At 41.4% G+C, this 23,894-nt stretch overlaps 1 protein-coding gene across 1 annotated transcript in view; it reads right to left on the bottom strand.

The window, feature by feature from the left end:
* Window positions 1–23,894, bottom strand: part of LOC133539942 (oxysterol-binding protein-related protein 10-like) — a 64,832-nt gene that overhangs the window by 573 nt on the left and 40,365 nt on the right. Inside the window, exons 9-11 of the mRNA XM_061882322.1 lie at window positions 13,280–13,466; window positions 13,006–13,188; window positions 3,176–3,329 (exon numbers count right to left, since the gene is read on the bottom strand). Of these exons, the coding sequence (XP_061738306.1) occupies window positions 3,176–3,329; window positions 13,006–13,188; window positions 13,280–13,466 (524 nt within the window). The remainder of the gene's footprint in view (window positions 1–3,175; window positions 3,330–13,005; window positions 13,189–13,279; window positions 13,467–23,894) is intronic.

Below are 23,894 nucleotides of genomic sequence, written 5' to 3'. Positions count from 1 at the left end.
TAAAAATAGAATAGAATGATTTTCAAATCCTTTTCAATTTGTATTCAATTGAATGGACTGCAAAGACAAGATATTTGATGTTTGAACTGAAAATAAAAAATGTATTAACTTAGAATTTAATGGCAGCAACACATTACAAAAAATTTGGCACAGGGGCACTTTTACCACTGTGTTACATGGCCTTTCCTTTTAACAACACTCAGTAAACGTTTGGGATACGAGGAGACCAATTTTTGAAGCCGTTATGATCCGCTGCCCAGATCATATTATGTTTTGGGTTTGAGTCTTTTTTGTATTATGTTCTGCTACTGTTTGACTTTGTTCCTGGTTGTACTTCCTTGTTTATCCAGTTACCATAGTTACTCATTAGATTCACCTGCCTCTTGCTTTTGACGCGCACCTGCCTCTTGATTACTGTCTTTATTTTTGTCCACTCGTTCTTGCTTCCTAATTTGTGTTCGCACTACAGTGACGACCTTGATCCTCGATTCCGATTTTAAATCTGTTCTTGCTAGCTTCCGTGCTAAGCCTTTGCTCCTCTAGCTACCGTGCTAGTAGTTTTGTTGTCCCTTTTGTGCCTTGTGCAAGTTTTTCTGTTATTTCTCTAGTTCCCATGCTAGCGCTTTTGTTTTTTTCTAGCTCCCATGCTAGTTCTGTTTGTTTTGACTAAGTCTGTTTTTATTTGTTGAATAAATCAATTATTTCTTACCTTCACGCTGTGTTCGAGCCCGACTGCATCCCTGAGAGAACGACCCGCATCACCACGATGCCACGCAATCGTCACAGAAGCTTTTCAGGTGGAATTCTTTCCCATTCTTGCTTGATTTACAGTTTAAGTTGTTCAACAGTCCGGGGTCTCAGTTGTCGTATTTTCGGCTTCATATTGCGTCAAACATTTTCAATAGGAGACAGGTCTGTACAACAGGTAGGCGAGTCTAGTACCCGCACTCTTTTACTATGAAGCCACGTTGTTGTAACACATAGCTTGGCATTGTCTTGCTGAAATAAGCAAGGGCGTCCATGATAACGTTGCTTGGATGGCAACATATGTTGCTCCAAAACCTGTATGTACCTTTCAGCACTAATGGTGCCTTCACAGATGTGTAAGTTACCCATGCCTTGGGCACTAATACACCCCCATACCATCACAAATGCTGGCTTTTGAGCTTTGCGCCTACAGTGTATAACAAATCGGATGATTCTTTTCCTCTTTGTTCCGGAGGACACGACGTCCACAGTTTCCAAAAACAATTTGAAATGTGGACTCGTCAGAACACTTTTCCACTTTGCATCAGTCCATCTTAGATAAGCTCAACCCAGCGAAGCCGGCGGCTTTTCTGGGTGTTGTTGATAAATAGCTTTCGGTTTGCATAGTAGAGTGCTTAGTAGAGTTTTAACTTGCTTTTACAGATGTAGTGACAAACTGTTGTTACTGACAGTGGTTTTATGACGTGTTCCTGAGCCCGTTTAGCGATATTTTTAACACACTGATGTCGCTTTTTGATGCAGTACCGCCTGAGGGATCGAAGGTCCATAATATCATTGCTTACGTGCAGTGATTTCTCCAGATTCTCTGAACCTTTTGATGATATTACAGACCGCAGATGGTGAAATCCCTAAATTCCTTGCAATAGCTCGTTGAGAAATGTTGTTCTTAAACTGTTCGACAATTTGCTCACGCATTTGTTCGCAAAGTGGTGACCCTCGCCATATCCTTGTTTGTGAATGACTGAGCATTTCATGGAAGCTGATTTTATACCCAATCATGGCACCCACTTGTTCACGATTAGCCTGTTCACCTGTGGGATGTTCCAAATAAGTGTTTGATGAGCATTCCTCAACTTTCTCAGTCTTTATTGCCACTTGTACCAGCTTTTTTGAAACATGTTGCATGCATCAAATTCCTAATGATATAATATTAAAAAAATAACTAAGTTTTCCAGTTTGAATGTTAAATATCTTGCCTTAGCAGGCTATTAAATTGAATATACAGTATTTCCTTGAATTGCTGCAGGGCATATAGTATGCGCCTGCCTTGAATTACTGCCGGGTCAAACTCGCTTTGCAAAATAATTAGCGCATGCTTATTATTACCGCCTGGTCCAACTCGTGACATCACGAGTGACACTTCCCCTGTCATCATTTTTAAAATGGAGGAGGCTGATTTCAATACCGGTAATTTAAAATCACATAAAGGGAAGAAGATTAAGAGCTATTCACTAGGATTTAAGGTCCAAGCTTACATCACACTCAAATTTTTACTGCATGCCTTTGGTAAGTGCCAGAGTGAAAAAAGGGTTTTAAAATAATTAGCGCATGCTTACTGTTACCGCATGCCTTTGGTAAGCGCAGGAGTGAGAAGAGGTTTTAAATTAATTAGCGCCCCGGCGGCAATTTAAGGAAATACGGTAAGTTGAAAATGATTTGCAAATCATTGTATTCTGTTTTTATTTACGATTTACACAACGTTACAACTTCACTGGTTTTGTAATATAATCTATAAATAATGAATATGATTGGATATTAAAAGTATGTTAAAGTTTAACTTCTACCTTGTTTACGTCCGTGACGACTTTCTTAAAGTTTTGTAATCAATCAGATATATCAAGCAGCTAAAATGCTAAAAGTGTGGATAGTGTTTTGCATGTTTCCCATCATGCTTTGTAATGGATGTAATTTAGATTTTTTTTTAATGGTGCATGGATGTTTTTTTTATAATATCCACAATGTTCAGTGAGCAGGTTGTGTTATGTGTGACCCTGTCTGTTCACATTGTGTGTTGGTTGGATTTTTGATGGTATTTTTTTGCACCATGACTAGGGAAGGTTATTAGCATTGGGTCATAAAGGTGAATACTGTAGAATAATAATAATAATTAAAGGTCATACACCCGAATTAATCATGTTGTATGCTAGATGGCGACATAATAGCAGCATCGTAATTATCAGATTGTTAAAATAAATTCGATCTTCCTGTGGATAGAATAAAGTCTCGCGTACCAAATTGAGAATGTCAGTGGGCTGCATTTGGCATGCAGGCCAAGGTTTAGACACCACTGATTTAAATATATCCTTCACATTCACAACCACTCCAATGAATGTCAGAGTCAATGACAACATTATTGTCTTGGGAATATTAACTATGAAATTACTTTAACGTCTCTGCTTCTTCTCACCTCTTGGATGAAATATTGGGGGTTCCAAGGAGTTTTGTTAGCAGATCTCTGTTTGCCTTCGCTTCGCTGCCTCTCCTCCAGGCGGTGTTTGTGTTCCGTGGCTTCATCCATATTCCCCGCCCGCAGAGATGCTGTCACCTGCTGCCAAACACGCCTGGACACAAACAGCATAATCAATTGTCCAGGGAACACTTTAACACATCAGCCTTAATCTACATCCGGGGTGTCAAACTCGTTTTTATTGAGGACCACATCACAAGAGGGTCGCTTTTAATGGTAAATATTAGGGGTGTGGGAAAAAATCGATTCGAATACGTTGTGCGATTCAGAATTGATTCTCATTTTTAAAAAATCAATTTTTTTTTTATTTTTTATTTATCAATCCAACAAACCACTACACAGCAATACCATAACAATGCAAACCAATTCCAAAACCAAACCTGACCCAGCAACACTCAGAACTGCAATAAACAGAGCAATTGAGAGGAGATACAAACACAACAAACCAAAAGTAGTGAAACAAAAATGAATATTATTAACAACAGTATCAATATTAGTTATAATTTCAGTATAGCAGTGATTAAAAATCCCTCATTGACATTATCATTAGACATTTATAAAAAAAAAAAAAAAAGAACAATAGTGTCACAGTGGCTTACACTTGCATCGCATCTCATAAGCTTGACAACACACTGTGTCCAATGTTTTCACAAAGATAAAATAAGTCATACTTTTGGTTCGTTTAATAGTTAAAACAAATTTACATCATTGCAATCAGTTGATAAAACATTGTCCTTTACAATTATAAAAGTTAAAAAAAAATAAAAAATACTACTCTGCTTGCATGTCAGCAGACTGGGGTAGATCCTGCTGAAATCCTATGTATTGAATGAATACAGAATCGTTTTGAATCGGAAAAATATCGTTTTTGAATTGAGAATCGAATCGAATCGAAAAAAGGGATATATTATCGAATCGTGACCCCAAGAATCGATATTGAATCGAATCGTGGGACACCCAAAAATTCACAGCCCTAGTAAATATATATGAATATAAATATATGAATATAAATGTCTCTCTGCCTTGCTACACAATTTGCATAGCCAACTCTTTTTTACTAAAATATTGATGGTTAACTTCATTTGAAACCGTAAGTGAAGATGAGGGGCAATCACATGCAGGCCATTTCTCTGTTAAAGGGGAACATTATCAAAATTTCTGAAGGGTTAAAACCAATAAAAATCAGTTCCCAGTGGCTTATTTTATTTTTCAAAGTTTTTCTCAAAATTTTACCCATCACACAATATCATGAAAAACGGATTCAAAATGCCTGATTTACACCATCGCTATATCCACCCGTCTACTGTCCTGTGACATCACTGTGTGAAGCCACCAGAAACAAACATGGCGGATTGCACAGAAAGGTATAGCATAGTAGCTCGGATTCCGACTCGGATTTCAGCGCCGTAAGCGATTCAACAGATTAGGCACGTGTTGAAACAGATAGCTGGAGTGAGGAGGCATGTACCAAAAACGAAATTAAAGAAGCAACTGAAGCTATTGAGCCACATCACGACAGACAGCGGCACGGGAGGAAGCGCAGACGAATTCGGCGATCGCCTTCTAACCAACGATTGGTATGTGTTTGTTTGGCATTAAATGTGGGTGGAGGGAAAGGCTGGATGCAAAAATAGCTACAAATGAGGCATAATGATGCAATATGTACATACAGCTAGCCTAAATAGCATGTTAGCATCGATTAGCTTGCAGTCATGCCGTGACCAAATATGTCTGATTAGCACACTTGAGTTTATCGTTGGAAATGCATTTGCTTTGAGTGTCGCAGGATATCCACACATTCTTGCCATCTCTGTCGTAGCATAGCTGTCGTCGGTACAGTGTGCGGAACAAACGAGGGACTTTCGCATCTTTTGACCACTGTTGCAACTTGAAACCGTCTATGTTCGTGTTGTTACACCCTCCGACAACACACCGACTAGGCATGATGTCTCAAAGGTACCGGAAAACAGTCGAAAAAACGGAAAATAACAGAGCTGATTTGACTTGACTTGGTTGCTTTGTTGGGTCTGCTTCTGTCTCTGACCATGCTCCCTCCTCCCCAGCAGACGATGGCGTGGAACACCGCAGAGGATATGTTTCTTTTACTTTTTATTCATAGCTGTATGTAGAAGTGTCTGGTTGTATCTGCTGCTTTAATGTCTTTAATGTCCTCTGTGTTCTTTGATGTTTGATGTTTCCCTCTTACACACATGGAAGAGGGATGTGTACCATGGTTATGAGTTGTTTTTTTATTTTTTTTATTTATTTGTTTTTTTCCCTTGGCCTCAGTCTGCACCTCCTCTCCAGGGCCCAGGCAAAGACCGATTTTTTAAATTTTATTTTAATCTTCTATTGATTGATTGATTGACTGCCTCTTCCATTCCTTCCCACGCAACAACCATCACTTTGCTGTCCATTCCACATTTCTAGTAGGCTTTTCTGAGATTCCATTTCATACAGGGGTGCACGATAATTATCATCTGATAATTATTGGGCCAATATGACGAATTGTGACGTCACACTGATAAATCCAAAAACATTAAAAAAATCGCTACGACTGATAAAAAAAAAAAAAAAACGCTCCCAAGAGGCAAGACTACCCGTACTGTGCTGTAGGTGACTTAGAATGACAAAATCAGTCTTCTCCTATGTCTTGCTGTAAGTCTGTCATGAACTTCCCCTGAGCTTATTGCTTATTGCAAACAAACATGGCGTTGATCATGAAGGACTTTCAGAGGGAGATATTCTGCAAACATTCTGCAGAGAAGGAATAAACATTGAGCTTCAATCTTATCGGGCACCTGAAACACCAGCATTGTCACAACAGACATGTTCAACAGCATGATTCCACACACCCTGCACACCCTCATGGATCCTCTACCCTCAGAGGCTACAACAAAGCATTCCAAGACCAAAATACTAAGAAATAGCTTCTTTCCGGAAGCTGTTGCTGTACAGCCGGGTTCACCAACCTTTTTGAAACGAAGAGCTACTTCTTCGGTACTGATTAATGCCAAGGGCTACCAGTTTGATACACACTTAAATAAATTGCCTGAAATAGCTAATTTGCTCATATTACCTTTAATAAATACATATATATATATATATATAAAAAATGGGTATTTCTGTCTGTCATTCCGTCGTACATTTTTTTCCTTTTACGGAATGTTTTTTGTCGGGAATAAATGATCAATCAATCAATCAATCAATGTTTACTTATATAGCCCTAAATCACTAGTGTCTCAAAGGGCTGCACAAACTACTACGACATCTTCGGTAGGCCCACATAAGGGCAAGGAAAACTGACACCCAGTGGGACATCGGTGACAATAATGACTATGAGAACCTTGGAGAGGAGGAAAGCAATGGATGTCGAGCGGGTCTAACATGATACTGTGAAAGTTCAATCCATAATGGATCCAACACAGTCGCGAGAGTCCAGTCCAAAGCGGATCCAACACAGCAGCGAGAGTCCCGTTCACAGCGGAGCCAGCAGGAAACCATCCCAAGCGGAGGCGGATCAGCAGCGCAGAGATGTCCCCAGCCGATACACAGGCGAGCAGTACATGGCCACCGGATCGGACCGGACCCCCTCCACAAGGGAGAGGGGGACATAGGAGAAAAAGAAAAGAAACGGCAGATCAACTGGTCTAAAAAGGGAGTCTATTTAAAGGCTAGAGTATACAAATGAGTTTTAAGGTGAGACTTAAATGCTTCTACTGAGGTGGCATCTCGAACTGTTACCGGGAGGGCATTCCAGAGTACTGGAGCCCGAAATGAAAAAGCTCTATAGCCCGCAGACTTTTTTTTGGGCTTTGGGAATCACTAATAAGCCGGAGTCCTTTGAACGCAGATTTCTTGCCGGGACATATGGTACAATACAATCGGCAAGATAGGATGGAGCTAGACCGTGTAGTATTTTATACGTAAGTAGTAAAACCTTAAAGTCACATCTTAAGTGCACAGGAAGCCAGTGCAGGTGAGCCAGTACAGGCGTAATGTGATCAAACTTTCTTGTTCTTGTCAAAAGTCTAGCAGCCGCATTTTGTACCAACTGTAATCTTTTAATGCTAGACATGGGGAGACCCGAAAATAATACGTTACAGTAGTCGAGGCGAGACGTAACAAACGCATGGATAATGATCTCAGCGTCTTTAGTGGACAGAATGGAGCGAATTTTAGCGATATTACAGAGATGAAAGAAGGCCGTTTTAGTAACGCTTTAAATGATGAAAAAAACACTAAATTGAATGGTTTAAAAGAGGAGAAAACAGGATAAAAAATGGAAATTCCATCCATCCATTTTCTACCGCTTATTCCCTTTTGGGGTCGCGGGGGAGCTGGCGCCTATCTCAGCTACAATCGGGCGGAAGGCGGGGTACACCCTGGACAAGTCGCCACCTCATCACAGGGCCAACACAGATAGACAGACAACATTCACACAAAATTAAATTTTGAAACATAGTTTATCTTCAACTTCGACTCTTTAAAATTCAAAATTCAAACGAAAAAAAGAAAAAAAAAACTAGCTATTTCGAATCTTTTTGAAAAAAATAAAAAAAAGAATTTATGGAACATCATTAGTAATTTTTCCTGATTAAGATTAATTTAAAAATTCTGATGACATGTTTTAAATAGGTTAAAATCCAATCTGCATTTTGTTAGAATATATAACAAAATGGACCAAGCTATAGGGCTTCACGGTGGCAGAGGGGTTAGTGCGTCTGCCTCACAATACGAAGGTCCTGCAGTCCTGGGTTCAAATCCAGGCTCGGGATCTTTCTGTGTGGAGTTTGCATGTTCTCCCCGTGAATGCGTGGGTTCCCTCCAAGTACTCCGGCTTCCTCCCACTTCCAAAGACATGCACCTGGGGATAGGTTGATTGGCAACACTAAATTGGCCCTAGTGTGTGAATGTGAGTGTGAATTTTGTCTGTCTATCTGTGTTGGCCCTGCGATGAGGTGGCGACTTGTCCAGGGTGTACCCCGCCTTCCGCCCGATTGTAGCTGAGATAGGCGCCAGCGCCCCCCGCGACCCCGAAAGGGAATAAGCGGTAGAAAATGGATGGATGGATGGACCAAGCTATATTTCTAACAAAGACAAATCATTATTTCTTCTAGATTTTTGGGGGAATTTTAATCATTAATAAGTTTGAAGAAATATTTCACAAATATTATTTTTTCGAAAAAACAGAAGCTAATATGAAGAATTAAATTAAAATATATTTATTATAGGGCTTCACGGTGGAAGAGGGGTTAGTGCGTCTGCCTCACAATACGAAGGTCCTGCAGTCCAGGGTTCAAATCCAGGCTCGGGATCTTTCTGTGTGGAGTTTGCATGTTCTCCCCGTGAATGCGTGGGTTCCCTCTGGGTACTCCGGCTTCCTCCCACTTCCAAAGACATGCACCTGGGGATAGGTTGATTGGCAACACTAAATTGGCCCTAGTGTGTGAATGTGAGTGTGAATGTTGTCTATCTATCTGTGTTGGCCCTGCGATGAGATGGCGACTTGTCCAGGGTGTATCCCGCCTTCCACCCGATTGTAGCTGAGATAGGCGCCAGCGCCCCCCGTGACCCCGAAAGGGAATAAGCGGAAGAAAATGGATGGATGGATGGACCAAGCTATATTTCTAACAAAGACAAATCATTATTTCTTCTAGATTTTTTGGGGAATTTTAATCATTAATAAGTTTGAAGAAATATTTCACAAATATTATTTTTCGAAAAAACAGAAGTTAAAATGAAGAATTAAATTAAAATATATTTATTATTATTTACAATAAAAAAAAATACTTGAACATTGATTTAAATGGTCAGGAAAGAAGAGGAAGGAATTTAAAAGGTAAAAAGGTATATGTGTTTTAAATCCTAAAAATATTTCTAAGGTTGTATTTTTTCTCTAAAATTGTCTTTCTGAAAGTTATAAAAAGCAAAGTAATAAAATAAATGAATTTATTTAAACAGTGGAGACCAAGCCTTTAAAATATTTTCTTGGATTTTCAAATTCTATTTGAGTTTTGTCTCTCTTAGAATTAAAAATGTGGAGCAAAGCGAGACCAGCTTGCTGATAAATAAATACAATTAAAAAAATAGATGCAGCTCACTGGTAAGTGCTGCTGTTTGAGCTATTTTTAGAACAGGCCAGCGGGCGACTCATCTGGTCCTTACGGGCGACCTGGTGCCCGCGGGCACCGCGCTGGTGACCCCTGCTGTACAGTATCACAACCTATTCTATTTTAGTGAATAATCATTTGTATTTATATTATGTTTCTATTAAACAGGGCTATTTATAACCCATTTTATTTATATCCTAATCTTTTTAATTTATTGTGTATTTGTTATTGTTCCTGTGATACTCATTAGGCAAAATCTGAGCCCTCGTTTACTAAAGTCTGTGTCGTTTCCTCCTGTATTGGTCTGAAAATAAAGTTCCTTGAATCCTTGAACAAAGTTTCGAAAGCCTACATGAGAAAGCTAAGAATGAAAGACAAGGAAAAAAAGAAAGTTGCTCAAGAAGCTGCCGCAGGGAAAGTTCCTGTCACCACAGCGTTTGAAAAGTGCAAACGTTTGCCAGATACGACCCGAAAGCTAAAGCAATCCGTCATTTCGTCATGGAAACTATCATCAGAAACTTCTTTTTGTCCCCAGTTACTGTGGTCCAAACGTGTACTTCTGGGGTGGAATGTAGATCAGTTGTAAGGCCTTCATGTTGTTGTATGCACTGTAGACAGATCCTCTCACAGACTCGGATCGGGTAACAGTCAGCTCTTGGACAGACTGTTGCACGAAGCGGCACAGCGAGACAATGCGAAAGGTCACAGAGGAGCTCCACTGGATCTGGGTTCAAGAAACAATCGGGCGTCATGGCAAAGGGTAAAAGTCAAAGGTGACTATACCTGAAGTACCCGCCAGTCAACCAAAAATCAGCCGTTCAACAATTGCACTACCAATGGTTTTGACAAACTCCACATTTCATTTGACTTACGGCTGGGCCATATGGCCTTTTTTTAATATCTAGATATTTTTAGGCCATATACACAATATATAGCTCGATTTTTGCCTTGGCCTTGAATTAAAACTTGATACGTATAATCGCAGCAGTAGGATGATTCTATGTGTCTACATTAAAACATTCTTCTTCATACTGCATTAATATATGCTCATTTTAAACTTTCATGCAGTGAAGGAAATCACAACTAAGTGGATTGACCAAAACTGTATTTATTAAGCAATGGCACAAACGTTCATGTCATTTCCAAAACCGAAACTGAAAGATTGTCAGAGACTTTTTGTCTCTGACAAGTGTCAAATAAAAATGATCTGCATAATAGGAAATCAAATAGTGTCGTCCTTCGCTATGTGGTAGGTTACTACGGACGTTATTTTATTTTCATACGGTGTTTATCTGGAAATGTTTGCGTCTGCATTTTGATGGTGTGGGCGTGTGGCACCGAACGGAGATGTTGACATGCGGGGTAACCACTCTTCATTCTCTTCACTGCAAAAACTGAAATCTAAGTAAGATTAAATATCTCGAATAAGGGTGATATTTGCTTATTTTCTGTTTGATAAGATAATTCTTCTCATTAAGCAGATTTTATGTTAGACTGTTTTGCTGTTGCGGGCTTCACGGTGGCAGAGGGGTTAGTGCGTCTGCCTCACAATACGAAGGTCCTGCAGTCCTGGGTTCAAATCCAGGCTCGGGATCTTCCTGTGTGGAGTTTGCATGTTCTCCCCGTGAATGCGTGGGTTCCCTCCGGGTACTCTGGCTTCCTCCCACTTCCAAAGACATGCACCTGGGGAGAAGTTGATTGGCAACACTAAATTGGCCCTAGTGTGTGAATGTGAGTGTGAATGTTGTCTGTCTATCTGTGTTGGCCCTGCGATGAGGTGGCGACTTGTCCAGGGTGTACCCCGCCTTACGCCCGATTGTAGCTGAGATAGACGCCAGCGCCCCCCGTGACCCCAAAAGGGAATAAGCGGTAGAAGATGGATGGATGGATGGATGTTTTGCTTGTTTTAAGGGTTTAGGGCTTAAATTATCTGAGTAAGATACTTCAGCTTGTTGCTGAGATTTTACGACCTATATTGAGTAAAACATGCTTGAAACTAGAATGCCAACTCTTTATCGGCCCATAAATGCTTTAAAATGTGATATCGGAAATTATTGGTATCGGTTTCAAAAAGTAAAATCTATGACTTTTTAAAACGCTGCTGTACGGACTGATACACGAACGTAGGGAGAGGTACAGAGCGCCAATAAACCTTAAAGGCACTGCCATTGCGTGCCGGCTCAATCACATAATATCTACGGCATTTCACACACATAAGTGAATGCAAGGCATACTTGGTCAACAACCATACAGGTCACACTGAGGGTGGCCGTATAAACAACTTTAACACTGTTACAAATATGCGCCACACTGTGAACCCACACCAAACAAGAATCCATCCATCTATTTTTTAACCGCTTATTCCCTTTGGGGTGGCAGGGGGTGCTGGTGCCTACTCAGCTACAATCGGGCGGAAGGCGGCGTACACCCTGGACAAGTCGCAGACCAAAACATGAATGACAAACACATTTTAGGTCACACTGAGGGTGGCCGTATAAACAACTTTAACACTGTTAAAAAAATATGCGCCACACTGTGAACCCACACCAAACAAGAATCCATCCATCTATTTTTCAACCGCCTATTCCCTTTGGGGTGGCAGGGGGTGCTGGTGCCTACTCAGCTACAATCGGGCGGAAGGCGGCGTACACCCAGGACAAGTCGCAGACCAAAACATGAATGACAAACACATTTTGGGAGAACATCCGCACCGTAACACAACATCAATCAATCAATCAATCAATGTTTATCTATATAGCCCCAAATCACAAATGTCTCAAAGGACTGCACAAATCATTACGACTACAACATCCTCGGAAGAACCCACAAAAGGGCAAGGAAAACTCACACCCAGTGGGCAGGGAGAATTCAGATCCAACAGAACAAATACCCAGACGCCCTTGCAGCACTAACTCCTCCGGGATGCTACAATATACACCACCCGCTACTTTTTTTCTACCACGAAAAGTGCACATGCTTTTAGTGAGAATATACTTATTTTAAGGTTTTTTTGGGTTCATTGAGGTTAGCTAATTTTAACTTGTTTTGGAAAGTCTTGACAAGCTGAATTTTCTTGTTCTATTGGCAGATAATTTTGCTTAGTTCAAGTAAAATACCCCTCATTTTTGTATTTTTTTTTTCTTGTTTTTGAACTTTTTGTAGTGTAGCAGGTGACTTTTCAAATGATGCTACATATTAGCAGCAATGCTACTTTTCGTAGCAACGCTTTCAGCCCACACTTGACAAATTACGGTTGTCTGTCTGACATTATCTCAGCTACAATCGGGCGGAAGGCGGGGTACACCCTTGGGAACTAATTCTTCCTTCATTCGCACCTTCTAACTCTCGTATTACCACTCGGACGGCTCCGCTAGCATCACAGCTAACGTTACCCATGCTGCTACCTCTCTGCTCCGCGAGGGCGTATACGTATGTGACGTGTGAAAGAAGGTGCGCTTGTCTGTGAGAAGGAGAGACAGGAAAGAGCGAGACGAGCCTGTAGTGTAATGCCAGCAGCTAAAAGCAACTGTGTGAGAACGTATACTCGAATATCACGATATAGTCATTTTCTATATCATACAGAGACAAACTGGCGATATATATCGTTTATATCGATATATCGCCCAGCCCTAATTTGACTACATCTGCCTGACTCACCGTGACTCATTTGGTTCTTGCTTCTCTACTGGCCTGATCTTCTTTTTGACGACCGGCAGCTTGGAGGTATCGATGATCTTGCTTTCTCCGTTACTGTAGGTAAACTCAAGGACCCCATTCCACTCGCCCTGCGCTTTGCACACAATGTTTCCCGTCCGATTGTGCTTGACTTCAGCTGTTACTCTGTAAAAAGACAGATTCATTCAAATGAGTAACCCAAAACATCACAAGCAAGCTTTCAAAGGGTCCACATAAGCCAGGTACATTTACCTACCTGTGGACTTTCCCTCCATAGAAAGGTTTGGTGTGAAACGTGACTGTGGCTGAGTACCCCGATTTGGCACAGCTGACTGTGACCTTCCCCCCCAGCTCCACCCAGGGCACAGCCAGAATAGAGCGGGCGTAGGCGCAAGGCAGTGTGAACACGTAGTCTTCATTGTGCTCCGACAGATGCAGCACACCTGGGAGGAACAGGGCAGATATTCGGTTGATGGATACAGACTGGTTACTTGTTGGATAGAGATGTAGTAGATCAGGGGTCACCAACGCGGTGCCCGCGGGCACCAGGTAGCCCGTAAGGACCAGATGAGTCGCCAGCTACCTGGTGCCCGCGGGCACCGCGTTGGTGACCCCTGATTTACAGTATTTCATTATTGTTTCTTTTGTTAATATCAGAGTTCGTTCTGCAAAAAGATCATTCCAGCATACCGCTTATGGACAGGGACCCACAGTTAAAATATACATCATCATACAAAATACAATTTTGTATGGGACCGCATCCCCACCCTATCAGCCTATCTCAGCTGCATTCAGGCGGAAGGCGGGGTACACACTGAACAAGTCGCCACCTCATCATAGGGCCAACACAGATAGACAGACAACATTCACACTCACATTCACACACTAGGGCCCATTTAGTGTTGCCAATCAACCTATCCCAGGTGCATGTCTTTGGAAGTGGGAGGAAGCCGGAGTACCCGCAGGGAACCCACGCATTCACGGGATTACTCAGGATCTTCGTATTGTGAGGCACGAGCACTAACCCCTGTCACACCGTGCTGCCCAGTCAAGTCAAACAATAGAACAGGGGTCGGGAACCTTTTTGGCTGAGAGAGCCATACGAGCCAAATATTTTTTAAAGTATTTACGTGAGAGCGATATAAAGGACAGCGTGGTGCGGGCGGGAGAGTGGCCGTGCACAACCGGAGGGTCCCTGGTTCAATCCCCACCTAGTACCAACCTCGTCACGTCCGTTGTGACCTGAGCAAGACACTTCAACCTTGATCCTGATGGGTGCTGGTTAGTGCCTTGCATGGCAGCTCCCTCCATCAGTGTGTGAATGGGTGAATGTGGAAGTAGTGTCAAAGCGCTGTGAGTACCTTGAAGGTAGAAAAGTGCTATACAAGTACAACCCATTTACCATTTATTTTTTTAACACTAAATACTGTTGCGATCTGCTGCTCAGATCTACACTATTTATTTTTCCATTTTGTATATTTCTCCGACTCCTTATTTCCTGTTTGCTTTGTCACCATGGTCACTCATCAGTCCACCTGCTAGTCTCGCCCCGCACACCTGCTACTAATTATCACCCACCTATTTAAGCCAGTCTTCTCTGTTCATTCGGTCTGGGTTCATAGTTTGCTTTCACGCCACTGTACGTCTGGATTTTGATAATTTGCTTTCACGCAATGAGTTACGTTTGCACTCTTGTCATCGTATGTATATTCTCGATAGCTTTTCACGCTAAACCCTTTTCTCATTCCAGCTCTCATGCTGTATGTTTTGTTTTGCTCTTTTATGTGCCTACGTGCCAGTTTAGTTCTCATTGTTGTATGTCCTAGCTTTTTTGCTAGCGTCTTTGGTTTGCCTTTTTATTAGCACCAGTGTTTTGTTTCATAGATCATTTTCGTTAAATAAATTGTGTATATCTTACCTTTGCTGTGTTCACTTGACGCATCCTCGAGGGAATCGAACCCGGCATCACAATGCCGAGCAGACGTAACAAATACAACTATATGCGTGCATTTTTGAGAAAGACCGACATTTTTAGAGTGTAATAAGTCTCTTATTCTTTTTAATAACATTGTTATTCTGAGGCTAACCAAAAACAAATAAAACACTTCTTACCATTAATGCGACTTCTTGAACAGGTGCGGTAGAAACCGGATGGATGGATGAAAATGCATGAAAATGTTTTATATTTTGAAGGTTATTTTTGACAGCGTGATTACCAGCGGAATTATTCATTACATATCGTGTTAAGCAATGTCAGCTAAGATTTATCGGAGAGCCAGGGGCAGTCATCAAAAGAGCCACATCTGGCTCTAGAGCCATAGGTTCCCTACCCCTGCAATAGAATGTTATTGTTGTCCACACCGAGGGAGGTGTTTAGGGCACGTCCAACCGGTAGGAGGCCACGGGGAACACCAAGGACACGTTGGGAAGACTATGTCTCCCGGCTGGCCTGGGAACGCTTCGGGATCCCCCGGGAAGAGCTACAGGAAGTGGCTGGGGAGAGGGAAGTCTGGGCTTCCCTGCTTAGGCTGCTGCCCCCGCGACCCGACCTCGGATAAGCGGAAGAAGATGGATGGATGGATGGATGGATGTTGTCCACATTATCTATTGAACATATGTCGCTTTGGAGTAAATGTACAATGTATATTTGACATTCGTAAACTAATGAATACACGCCATGTTTTTACTGAAGTTAAAATACGTCCTAAGAGGGTCGATTAAGCCTGACCTCGATGACATCGCGACAAAGAAGTTTTGTCAAACTGTCCTCCTCCCCAAGACACATCTGGACTTCCATCAGGCATCGCTTCCCTCTTCCTCTCTGATGATTATGTCACAGCCAGCTGTCTAATGTCACATGTGTTTCCCTAACACACACACACACACACACACACACACACACACACACACACACACACACACACACACACACACACACACGTTTAAATCAGTCAAGCACAAAGTGTACATGCATTGTTCGACACCATAAGCTGGTTAGCTTTACTTTTGTGCATGAATGATTGCATGCATTCATGCTTGTTCGTCCTATATAGTACACGTGCACGGACGCAAGCACGCACACACATTTCTTACCTTCTTGAGACTTCCGAAAAATGCCTACCTCTTTAGGACCACCCTTTCTAGATATACCATAATATACCGTATTTCCTTGAATTGCCGCCGGGGCGCTAATTAATTTAAAACCTCTTCTCACTCCTCTGCTTACCAAAGGCATGCGGTAAAAGTAAGCATGTGCTAATTATTTTGAAAACCTCTTCTCACTCCGGCACTTACCAAAGGTATGCAGTAAAAAATTGAGTGTGATGTAAGCTTGGACCTTAAATCCTACTGAATAGCTCTTAATCTTCTTCCCTTTATGCCAGGGGTGCCCACACTTTTTCTGCAGGCGAGCTACTTTTCAATTGACCAACTCGAGGGGATCTACCTCATTTATATATATCATTTATATTTATTTATTTATGAAAGAGACATTTTTGTAAACAAGTTAAATGTGTTTAATGATAATACAAGCATGTGTAACACATATAGATGTCTTTCTTTCACAAAGACAAGAATATAAGTTGGTGTATTACCTGATTCTGATGACTTGCATTGATTGGAATCAGACAGTAATGATGATAACGCCCACATTTTCAAATGGAGGAGAAAAAAGTTGTCCTTTCTGTACAATACCACATGAAAGTGGTTGGTTTTTGGCATCTAATTCATCCAGCTTCCATACACTTTACAAGAAAAACATTGGCGGCCAATTCCGTAGCTTGCTTGATTGACATTCACGGCACCCGAGGGTCTTGTGAGATGACGCTGGCTGCTGCCAGTTCATTATCATGAAAAAATGACAGAGAGGAAGGCGAGAAACACTTTTCATTTCAACAGACTTTCGCGCCGTCCCTTCCGTCAAAACTCTAAAGGCCGACTGCACATTTCCTATCTTCACAATAAAAGCCCTGCTTCATGCTGCCTGCGCTAACAAAATAAGAGTCTCGGAAAGCTGGCGTGCACAAGTGATGTGCACGCCAGCTTTCTGAGGGATCGCTTGTGCACGCCAGTTTTCCGAGACTGTATTTAGTTAGCGCAGGCAGCATGAAGCTGGGCTTTTATTGTGAAGATAGGAAATGTGCAGTCGGCCTTTAGAGTTTTGACGGAAGGTACGGCGCGAGAGTCTGTTGAAATAAAAAGTGTTTCTCGCCTTCCTCTCGGTCATATTTTCATAATAATGATCTTGCAGCAGCCAGCGTCATCTCACAAGACCCTCCGGTACCGTGAATGTCATTTAAGTGACGTCTTGGTGAAGATTGATGATCACTCATTTTTAGGTCTATTTTTTTTAAAAGTCTGGCTGGAGATCGACTGACACACCCTCCGCGGTCGACTGGTAGCTTGCGATCGACGTAATGGGCACTCCTGCTTTATGCGATTTCTAATTACCGGTATTTAAATCAGCCTCCTCCATTTTGAAAATGATGACAGGGGAAGTGTCTCTCGTGACGTCACGAGTTTGACCAGGCATTAATACTAAGCATGCGCTAATTATTTTGGGAAGCGAGTTTGACCCGGCAGTAATTCAAGGCAGGTGCATACTATATGCCCTGCTGCAATTCAAAGAAATACGGTATACAAACTATGCAAATATAAAAAGGGATGGTTTAATTTTTTGTTTGTAATTGGTTTTTAATCTTCATATTTACTTCAGGTTATCACAGTATGTCGCTAAATACATTTTCTTTTTCAATTGTAATTAATTTTGGCCAAAAGGGGCACATTTCACTTTCTTACACACACTTGTTATTTCATATGTTGACCAGAGGGGGAGAACTTTTAAAATCGACACACAGTCAATTTGAAAAATCCCTCCTTTTTGGGACCAGCCTAATTTTGATAGATTTCTCCACCAGAGGTGCAAATGAGACATTTTCTATCAGATGCAATGGTTTTCCGTATTGGGACCATGATTTACAGTGGGGCAAAAAAGTATTTAGTCAGTCACCGATTGTGCAAGTTCTCCCACTTAAAATGATGACAGAGGTCTGTAATTTTCATCATAGGTACACTTCAACTGTGAGAGACAGAATGTGAAAAAAAAAATCCAGGAATTCACATTGTCGGAGTTTTAAATAATTTATTTGTAAATTATGTTTTAAAATAAGTATTTGGTCAATCATTCAAACCTCTCACTGATGGAAGGAGGTTTTGGCTCAAAATCTCAGGATACATGGCCCCATTCATTCTTTCCTTAACACGGATCAATCGTCCTGTCCCCTTAGCAGAAAAACAGCCCCAAAGCATGATGTTTCCACCCCCAAGCTTCACAGTAGGTGTGGTGTTCTTGGGAAGCAACTCAGTATTCTTCTTCCTCCAAACACGACGAGTTGAGTTTATACCAAAATGGATACATGGATGATACAGCAGAGGATTGGGAGAATGTCATGTGGTCAGATGAAACCAAAATAGAACTTTTTGGTATGAACTCAACTCGTCGTGTTTGGAGGAAGAAGAATACTGAGTCGCCCTATAATCCTGTGCGCCTTATATATGAAAAAAGATCGAAACTAGACCATTCGGTGCAAACTATGGTCCGTAAAATACAGTAACCTTATTTATGTATTTAAAAACAGTTAAAATAGCAGCAATGAAATCAACAAACCAAAGACAAATTTCAACTTCCTCAAAAAGAAATTTATTTTGTGTTGTTTAAAAAGCTGCACACTGATTTATTGACTATTGATCAACTCCTGGCAGTTTTACTACTCTAATGGACTCAATGTGTAGAATTATACTTTGAGTCGCTCTGGCTGCAGTGCCCTCTGCTGGTTGTTCAGGGGAGTGTGTAGGTCACATTTGTTAGTGCATCTGGTTTGCGGGAGGAATGTCTCATCGACACAAAAGCAAAAAGGCGATCCACATATGCAAATTCAATACAAATACAAAATCAAGCAAATTTATATTCAAATCTCAATAATATATTTACAAATACACGTTTATGATGGCTTCATCTGGCCAGGATCTTCAGCTCTCACTGGATCGGTTCGCAGCAGAGGGTGAAGCGACTGGGATAAGCATCAGCACCTCCAAGTCCGAGTACATGGTTCTCGCCCGGAAAAGAGTGGAGTGCCACGTCCGGGTTGGGGAGGAGACCCTGTCCCAAGTGGAGGAGTTCAAGTACCTCGGAGTCTTGTTCACGAGTAAGAGAAGAGTGGATCATGAGGTCGACAGGCGGATCAATGCGGCGTCTTAAGTAATGCGGACGCTGTATTGATCCGTTGTGGTGAAGAAGGAGCTGAGCCGGAAAGGCAAAGCTCTCAATTTACCGGTCGATCTACGTTCCCATCCTCACCTACTGCCATGAGCTTTGGGTCATGACCGAAAGGATAAGATCACGGGTACAAGCGGCCGAAATGAGTTTCCTTCGCCGTGTGGCGGGGCTCTCCCTTAGAGATAGGGTTAGAAACTCTGTCATCCGGGAGGAGTTCAAAGTAAAGCCGCTGCTCCTTCACATCGAGAGGAGCCAGATGAGGTGGTTCGGGCATCTGGTCAGGATGCCACCCGAACGCCTCCCTAGGGAGGTGTTTAGGGCACGTCCAGCTGGTAGGAGGCCACGGGGAAGACCCAGGACACGTTGGGAAGACTATGTCTCCCGGCTGGCCTGGGAACGCCTCGGGATCCCCCGGGAAGAGCTAGACGAAGTGGCTGGGGAGAGGGAAGTCTGGGCTTCCCTGCTTAGGCTGCTGCCCCCGCGACCAGAACTCGGATAAGCGGTAGAAGATGGATGGATGGACGTTTATTTATAGAAATTCTTGATTTATTTGTATGTCACATTTTTATATTTATTCATTTTATTTGTATCTATTTTAAAATCTCAAAAATATATTTACAAATATGCGTTTATTTCTACAAAATTATTTATTTATTTGCATATTGCATTTTGTATTTGTATATTTATTAATACAAACCCCGTTTCCATATGAGTTGGGAAATTGGTTTAGATGTAAATATAAACGGAATTCAATGATTTGCAAATCCTTTTCAACCCATATTCAGTTGAATGCACTACAAAGACAAGCTATGTGATGTTCAAACTCATAAACTTTATTCTTTTTTTGCAAATAATAATTAACTTGAATTTCATGGCTGCAACACGTGCCAAAGTAGTTGGGAAAGGGCATGTTCACCGCTGTGTTTCATCACCTTTTCTTTTAGTAACGCTCAATAAACCTTTGGGAACTAAGGAGACACATTTTTGAAGCTTTTCAGGTGGAATTCTTTCCCATTCAATGTTTATTTATCTAGCCCCAAATCACAAATGTCTCAAAGGACTGCACAAATCATTACGACTACGACACCCTCGGAAGAACCCACAAAAGAGCAAGGAAAACTCACACCCAGTAGAGAAACCTTGGAGAGGACCTCAGATTTGGGCAACCCCCCGCCCCTTTAGGGGACCGAAAGCAATGGATATCGAGCGGGTCTAACAACAGCTTAAGTTGTTCAACAGTCTGGGGTCTCCGTTGTGGTATTTTAGGCTTCATAATGCGCCACACATTTTCAATGTGAGACAGGTCTGGACTACAGGCAAGCCAGTCTAGTACCCGCACTCTTTTACTATGTTACTGGTCCAGTAACAAGTGACTTGGCATTGTCTTGCTGAAATAAGCAGGGGCGTCCATGATAACGTTGCTTGGATGGCAACATATGTAGATCCAAAACCTGTATGTACCTTTCAGCATTAATGGTGCCTTCACAGATGTGTAAGTTACCCATGCCTTGGGCACTAATGCACCCCCATACCATCACAGATGCTGGCTTTTCAACTTTGCACCTAGAACAGTCCTGATGGTTATTTTCCTCTTTGGTCCGGAGGACACGACGTTCACCGTTTCCAAAAAACAATTTTAAATGTGGACTCGTCAGACCACGGAACACTTTTTCACTTTGCATCAGTCCATCTTAGATGAGCTCGGGCCCAGAGAAGCGGCGGCGTTTCTGGATGTTGTTGATAAATGCCTTCGGTGTCACGTTCGGAGCGCATTGAGATGCGCGGAGGCGTCAACTCAAGATGCAGACAAGCAAGTTAGCAGGTAAGAGCCAGATTTAATATATAAAATGACAAAAGAACACTGATGCAAAGACAAAAGAAAGCGCGTGCAATGCACGGGGAGCTAGGCTAACACTAGCACTGAGGTAAAGTCCAAAAAGGCACCCGTCGAGCGCCCAGAAGCTAAGACGGAACTTAGCAGCCAAAAACGGACCAGATCATCGAACGTGAGTGTTTGCAAAAAGCAAGTGAAGAACTCAGACCGAACAAAGGGAGGAGGCAGGTATAAATACAGAAAATGTAATCAAAAACAGGTGTGCGCCGGGCGTTAGTGCAGGTGGAACAAATGAAGTCGCTATGGTGACGAATACAAACAAGGAAGTGCTCAAATACTGGGATCGGCAGAGTCCAAAATGTGATCGAAACATACACAAAAGCAAACAACAAACGATCCATGTAGTGGGTCGCAACATTCGGCTTTGCATAGTAGTTTTAAGTTGCACTCACAGATGTAGCGACAAACTGTAGTTACTGACAGTGGTTTTCTTAAGAGTTCCTGAACCCATGTGGTGATATCCTTTACACACCGATGCCGCTTTTTGATGGCGTACCGCCTGAGGGAACGAAGGTCCGTTATATCATCGCTTACGTGCAGTGATTTCTCCAGTTTCTCTGAACCTTTTGATGGTATTACGGACCGTAGACGGTGAAATTCCTAAATTTCTTGCAATAGCCCGTGGAGAAATGTTGTTTGATTGATTGATTGATTGATTGATTGATACTTTTACTAGTAGATTGCACAGTACAGTACATATTCCGTACAATTGACCACTAAATGGTAACACCCGAATAAGTTTTTCAACTTGTTTAAGTCGGGGTCCACGTTAATCAATTCATGTTCTTAAACTGTTTGACTATTTGCTCACACATTCGTTCACAAAGTAAATAATAACGGAAGAAATGAATAAATTAAAAAAATGGTTTGATAAAAACAGGCTATCCTTGAATCTCAGTAAAACTAAAATAATGCTATTTGGTAACAGTAGAAAAGAGCATCAGACACGAATACAAATTGATGGAATAGATATCGAAAGGGTAAAAGAAACCAGATTTTTGGGAGTATTAATAGATGATAAAATGAACTGGAAATCTCATATACAAAACATACAACATAAGGTGGCAAAAAATATTTCAATAATGAATAAAGCAAAATACGTCCTGGGCCAAAAATCACTTTATATTCTCTACTGCTCGCTAGTGTTACCATATCTGAGTCATCATGCAGAAATATGGGGAAACAACTACAAATGTGTGCTACATTCGTTAACTGTGTTACAAAAAAGATCAATTACAATAATACACAATGTTGGATATAGAGAACATACAAACCCTTTATTTATTGAGTCAAAAATATTAAAGCTCGATGACTTGATAAAATTGCAAACAGCTAAAATGATGTACAAAGTAAATTATAACCTGCTACCAAAGAATGTACAACAACTAAAGAGGAGACGGCGTGGCGCAGTGGGAGAGTGGCCGTGCGCAACCCGAGGGTCACTGGTTCAAATCCCACCTAGAACCAACCTCGTCACGTCCGTTGTGTCCTGAGCAAGACACTTCACCCTTGCTCCTGATGGGTGCTGGTTGGCGCCTTGCATGGCAGCTCCCTCCATCAGTGTGTGAATGTGTGTGTGAATGGGTAAATGTGGAAGTAGTGTCAAAGCGCTTTGAGTACCTTGAAGGTAGAAAAGCGCTATACAAGTACAACCCATTTATCATTTAAATATAACCTTAGAGGAAAATCTAACTTAAAACATTTGTATGCACGGACAACACTTAAAACCTTTAGCATATCAGTATGTGGAATTAAATTATGGAATGGATTAAGTAAAGAAGTTAAACATTGTACTGATATGATCCAGTTTAAGAGGATGTTTAAATTAATAGTGCTTACAAAGTACAAAGAAGAAGTATTATGAGAAACACTTTCAAACTTATTGAAAAAAAGATATTCTTCATCTTAGTATGTTAATAATGACTGAAATAATTAAGTACATGTTAGAAAACTGCTGTGTTAATCACTCATAGATGTCATTTTGCTATTTTGATATTTTGCTGTAAAGAAGGTCAGTGAATAATTGTATATATTGTGGGCGCTCTGATTAAATAAGCTTTGCTTCTTCCTACTCCTTTTCGGACATGATGTATTGTGTATTGCGAAATGATGAATTTAACTGATGTATAATGTTGTATGTATGTCATGTTCGAAATAAACTAAGAAAAGAAAAGAAAGAAAAGAAAGTGGTGACCGTTTCCCAATCCGTGTTTGTGGATGACTGAGCATTTCACGGAAGCTGCTTTTATACCCAATCATGGCACCCACCTGTTCCCAATTAGCCTGCACACCTGTGGGATGTTCCAAATAAGTGTTTGATGAGCATTCCTCAACTTTATCGGTATTTATTGCCAACTTTCCCAACTTCTTTGTCACGTGTTGCTGGCATCAAATTCTAAAGTTAATGATTATTTGCAAAAAAAAAAAAAAAGTGTTTATCAGTTTGAACATCAAATATGTTGTCTTTGGAGCATATTCAACTGAATATGGGTTGAAAATGATTTGCAAATCATTGTGTTCCGTTTATATTTACATCTAACACAATTTCCCAACTCATATGGAAACGGGGTTTGTTAATGCTTATGTATTAATATCATATTGATATATATATAAGTTCATCTCCGCTTGGGATGGTTTCCTGCTGGCTCCGCTGTGAACGGGACTCTCGCTGCTGTGTTGGATCCGCTTTGGACTGGACTCTCG

Source organism: Nerophis ophidion, linkage group LG21 (assembly GCF_033978795.1).
Source record: "Nerophis ophidion isolate RoL-2023_Sa linkage group LG21, RoL_Noph_v1.0, whole genome shotgun sequence".
Classification (NCBI taxonomy): Eukaryota; Metazoa; Chordata; class Actinopteri; order Syngnathiformes; family Syngnathidae; genus Nerophis; species Nerophis ophidion.
This window is presented reverse-complemented; position numbering and strand designations above follow the sequence as displayed.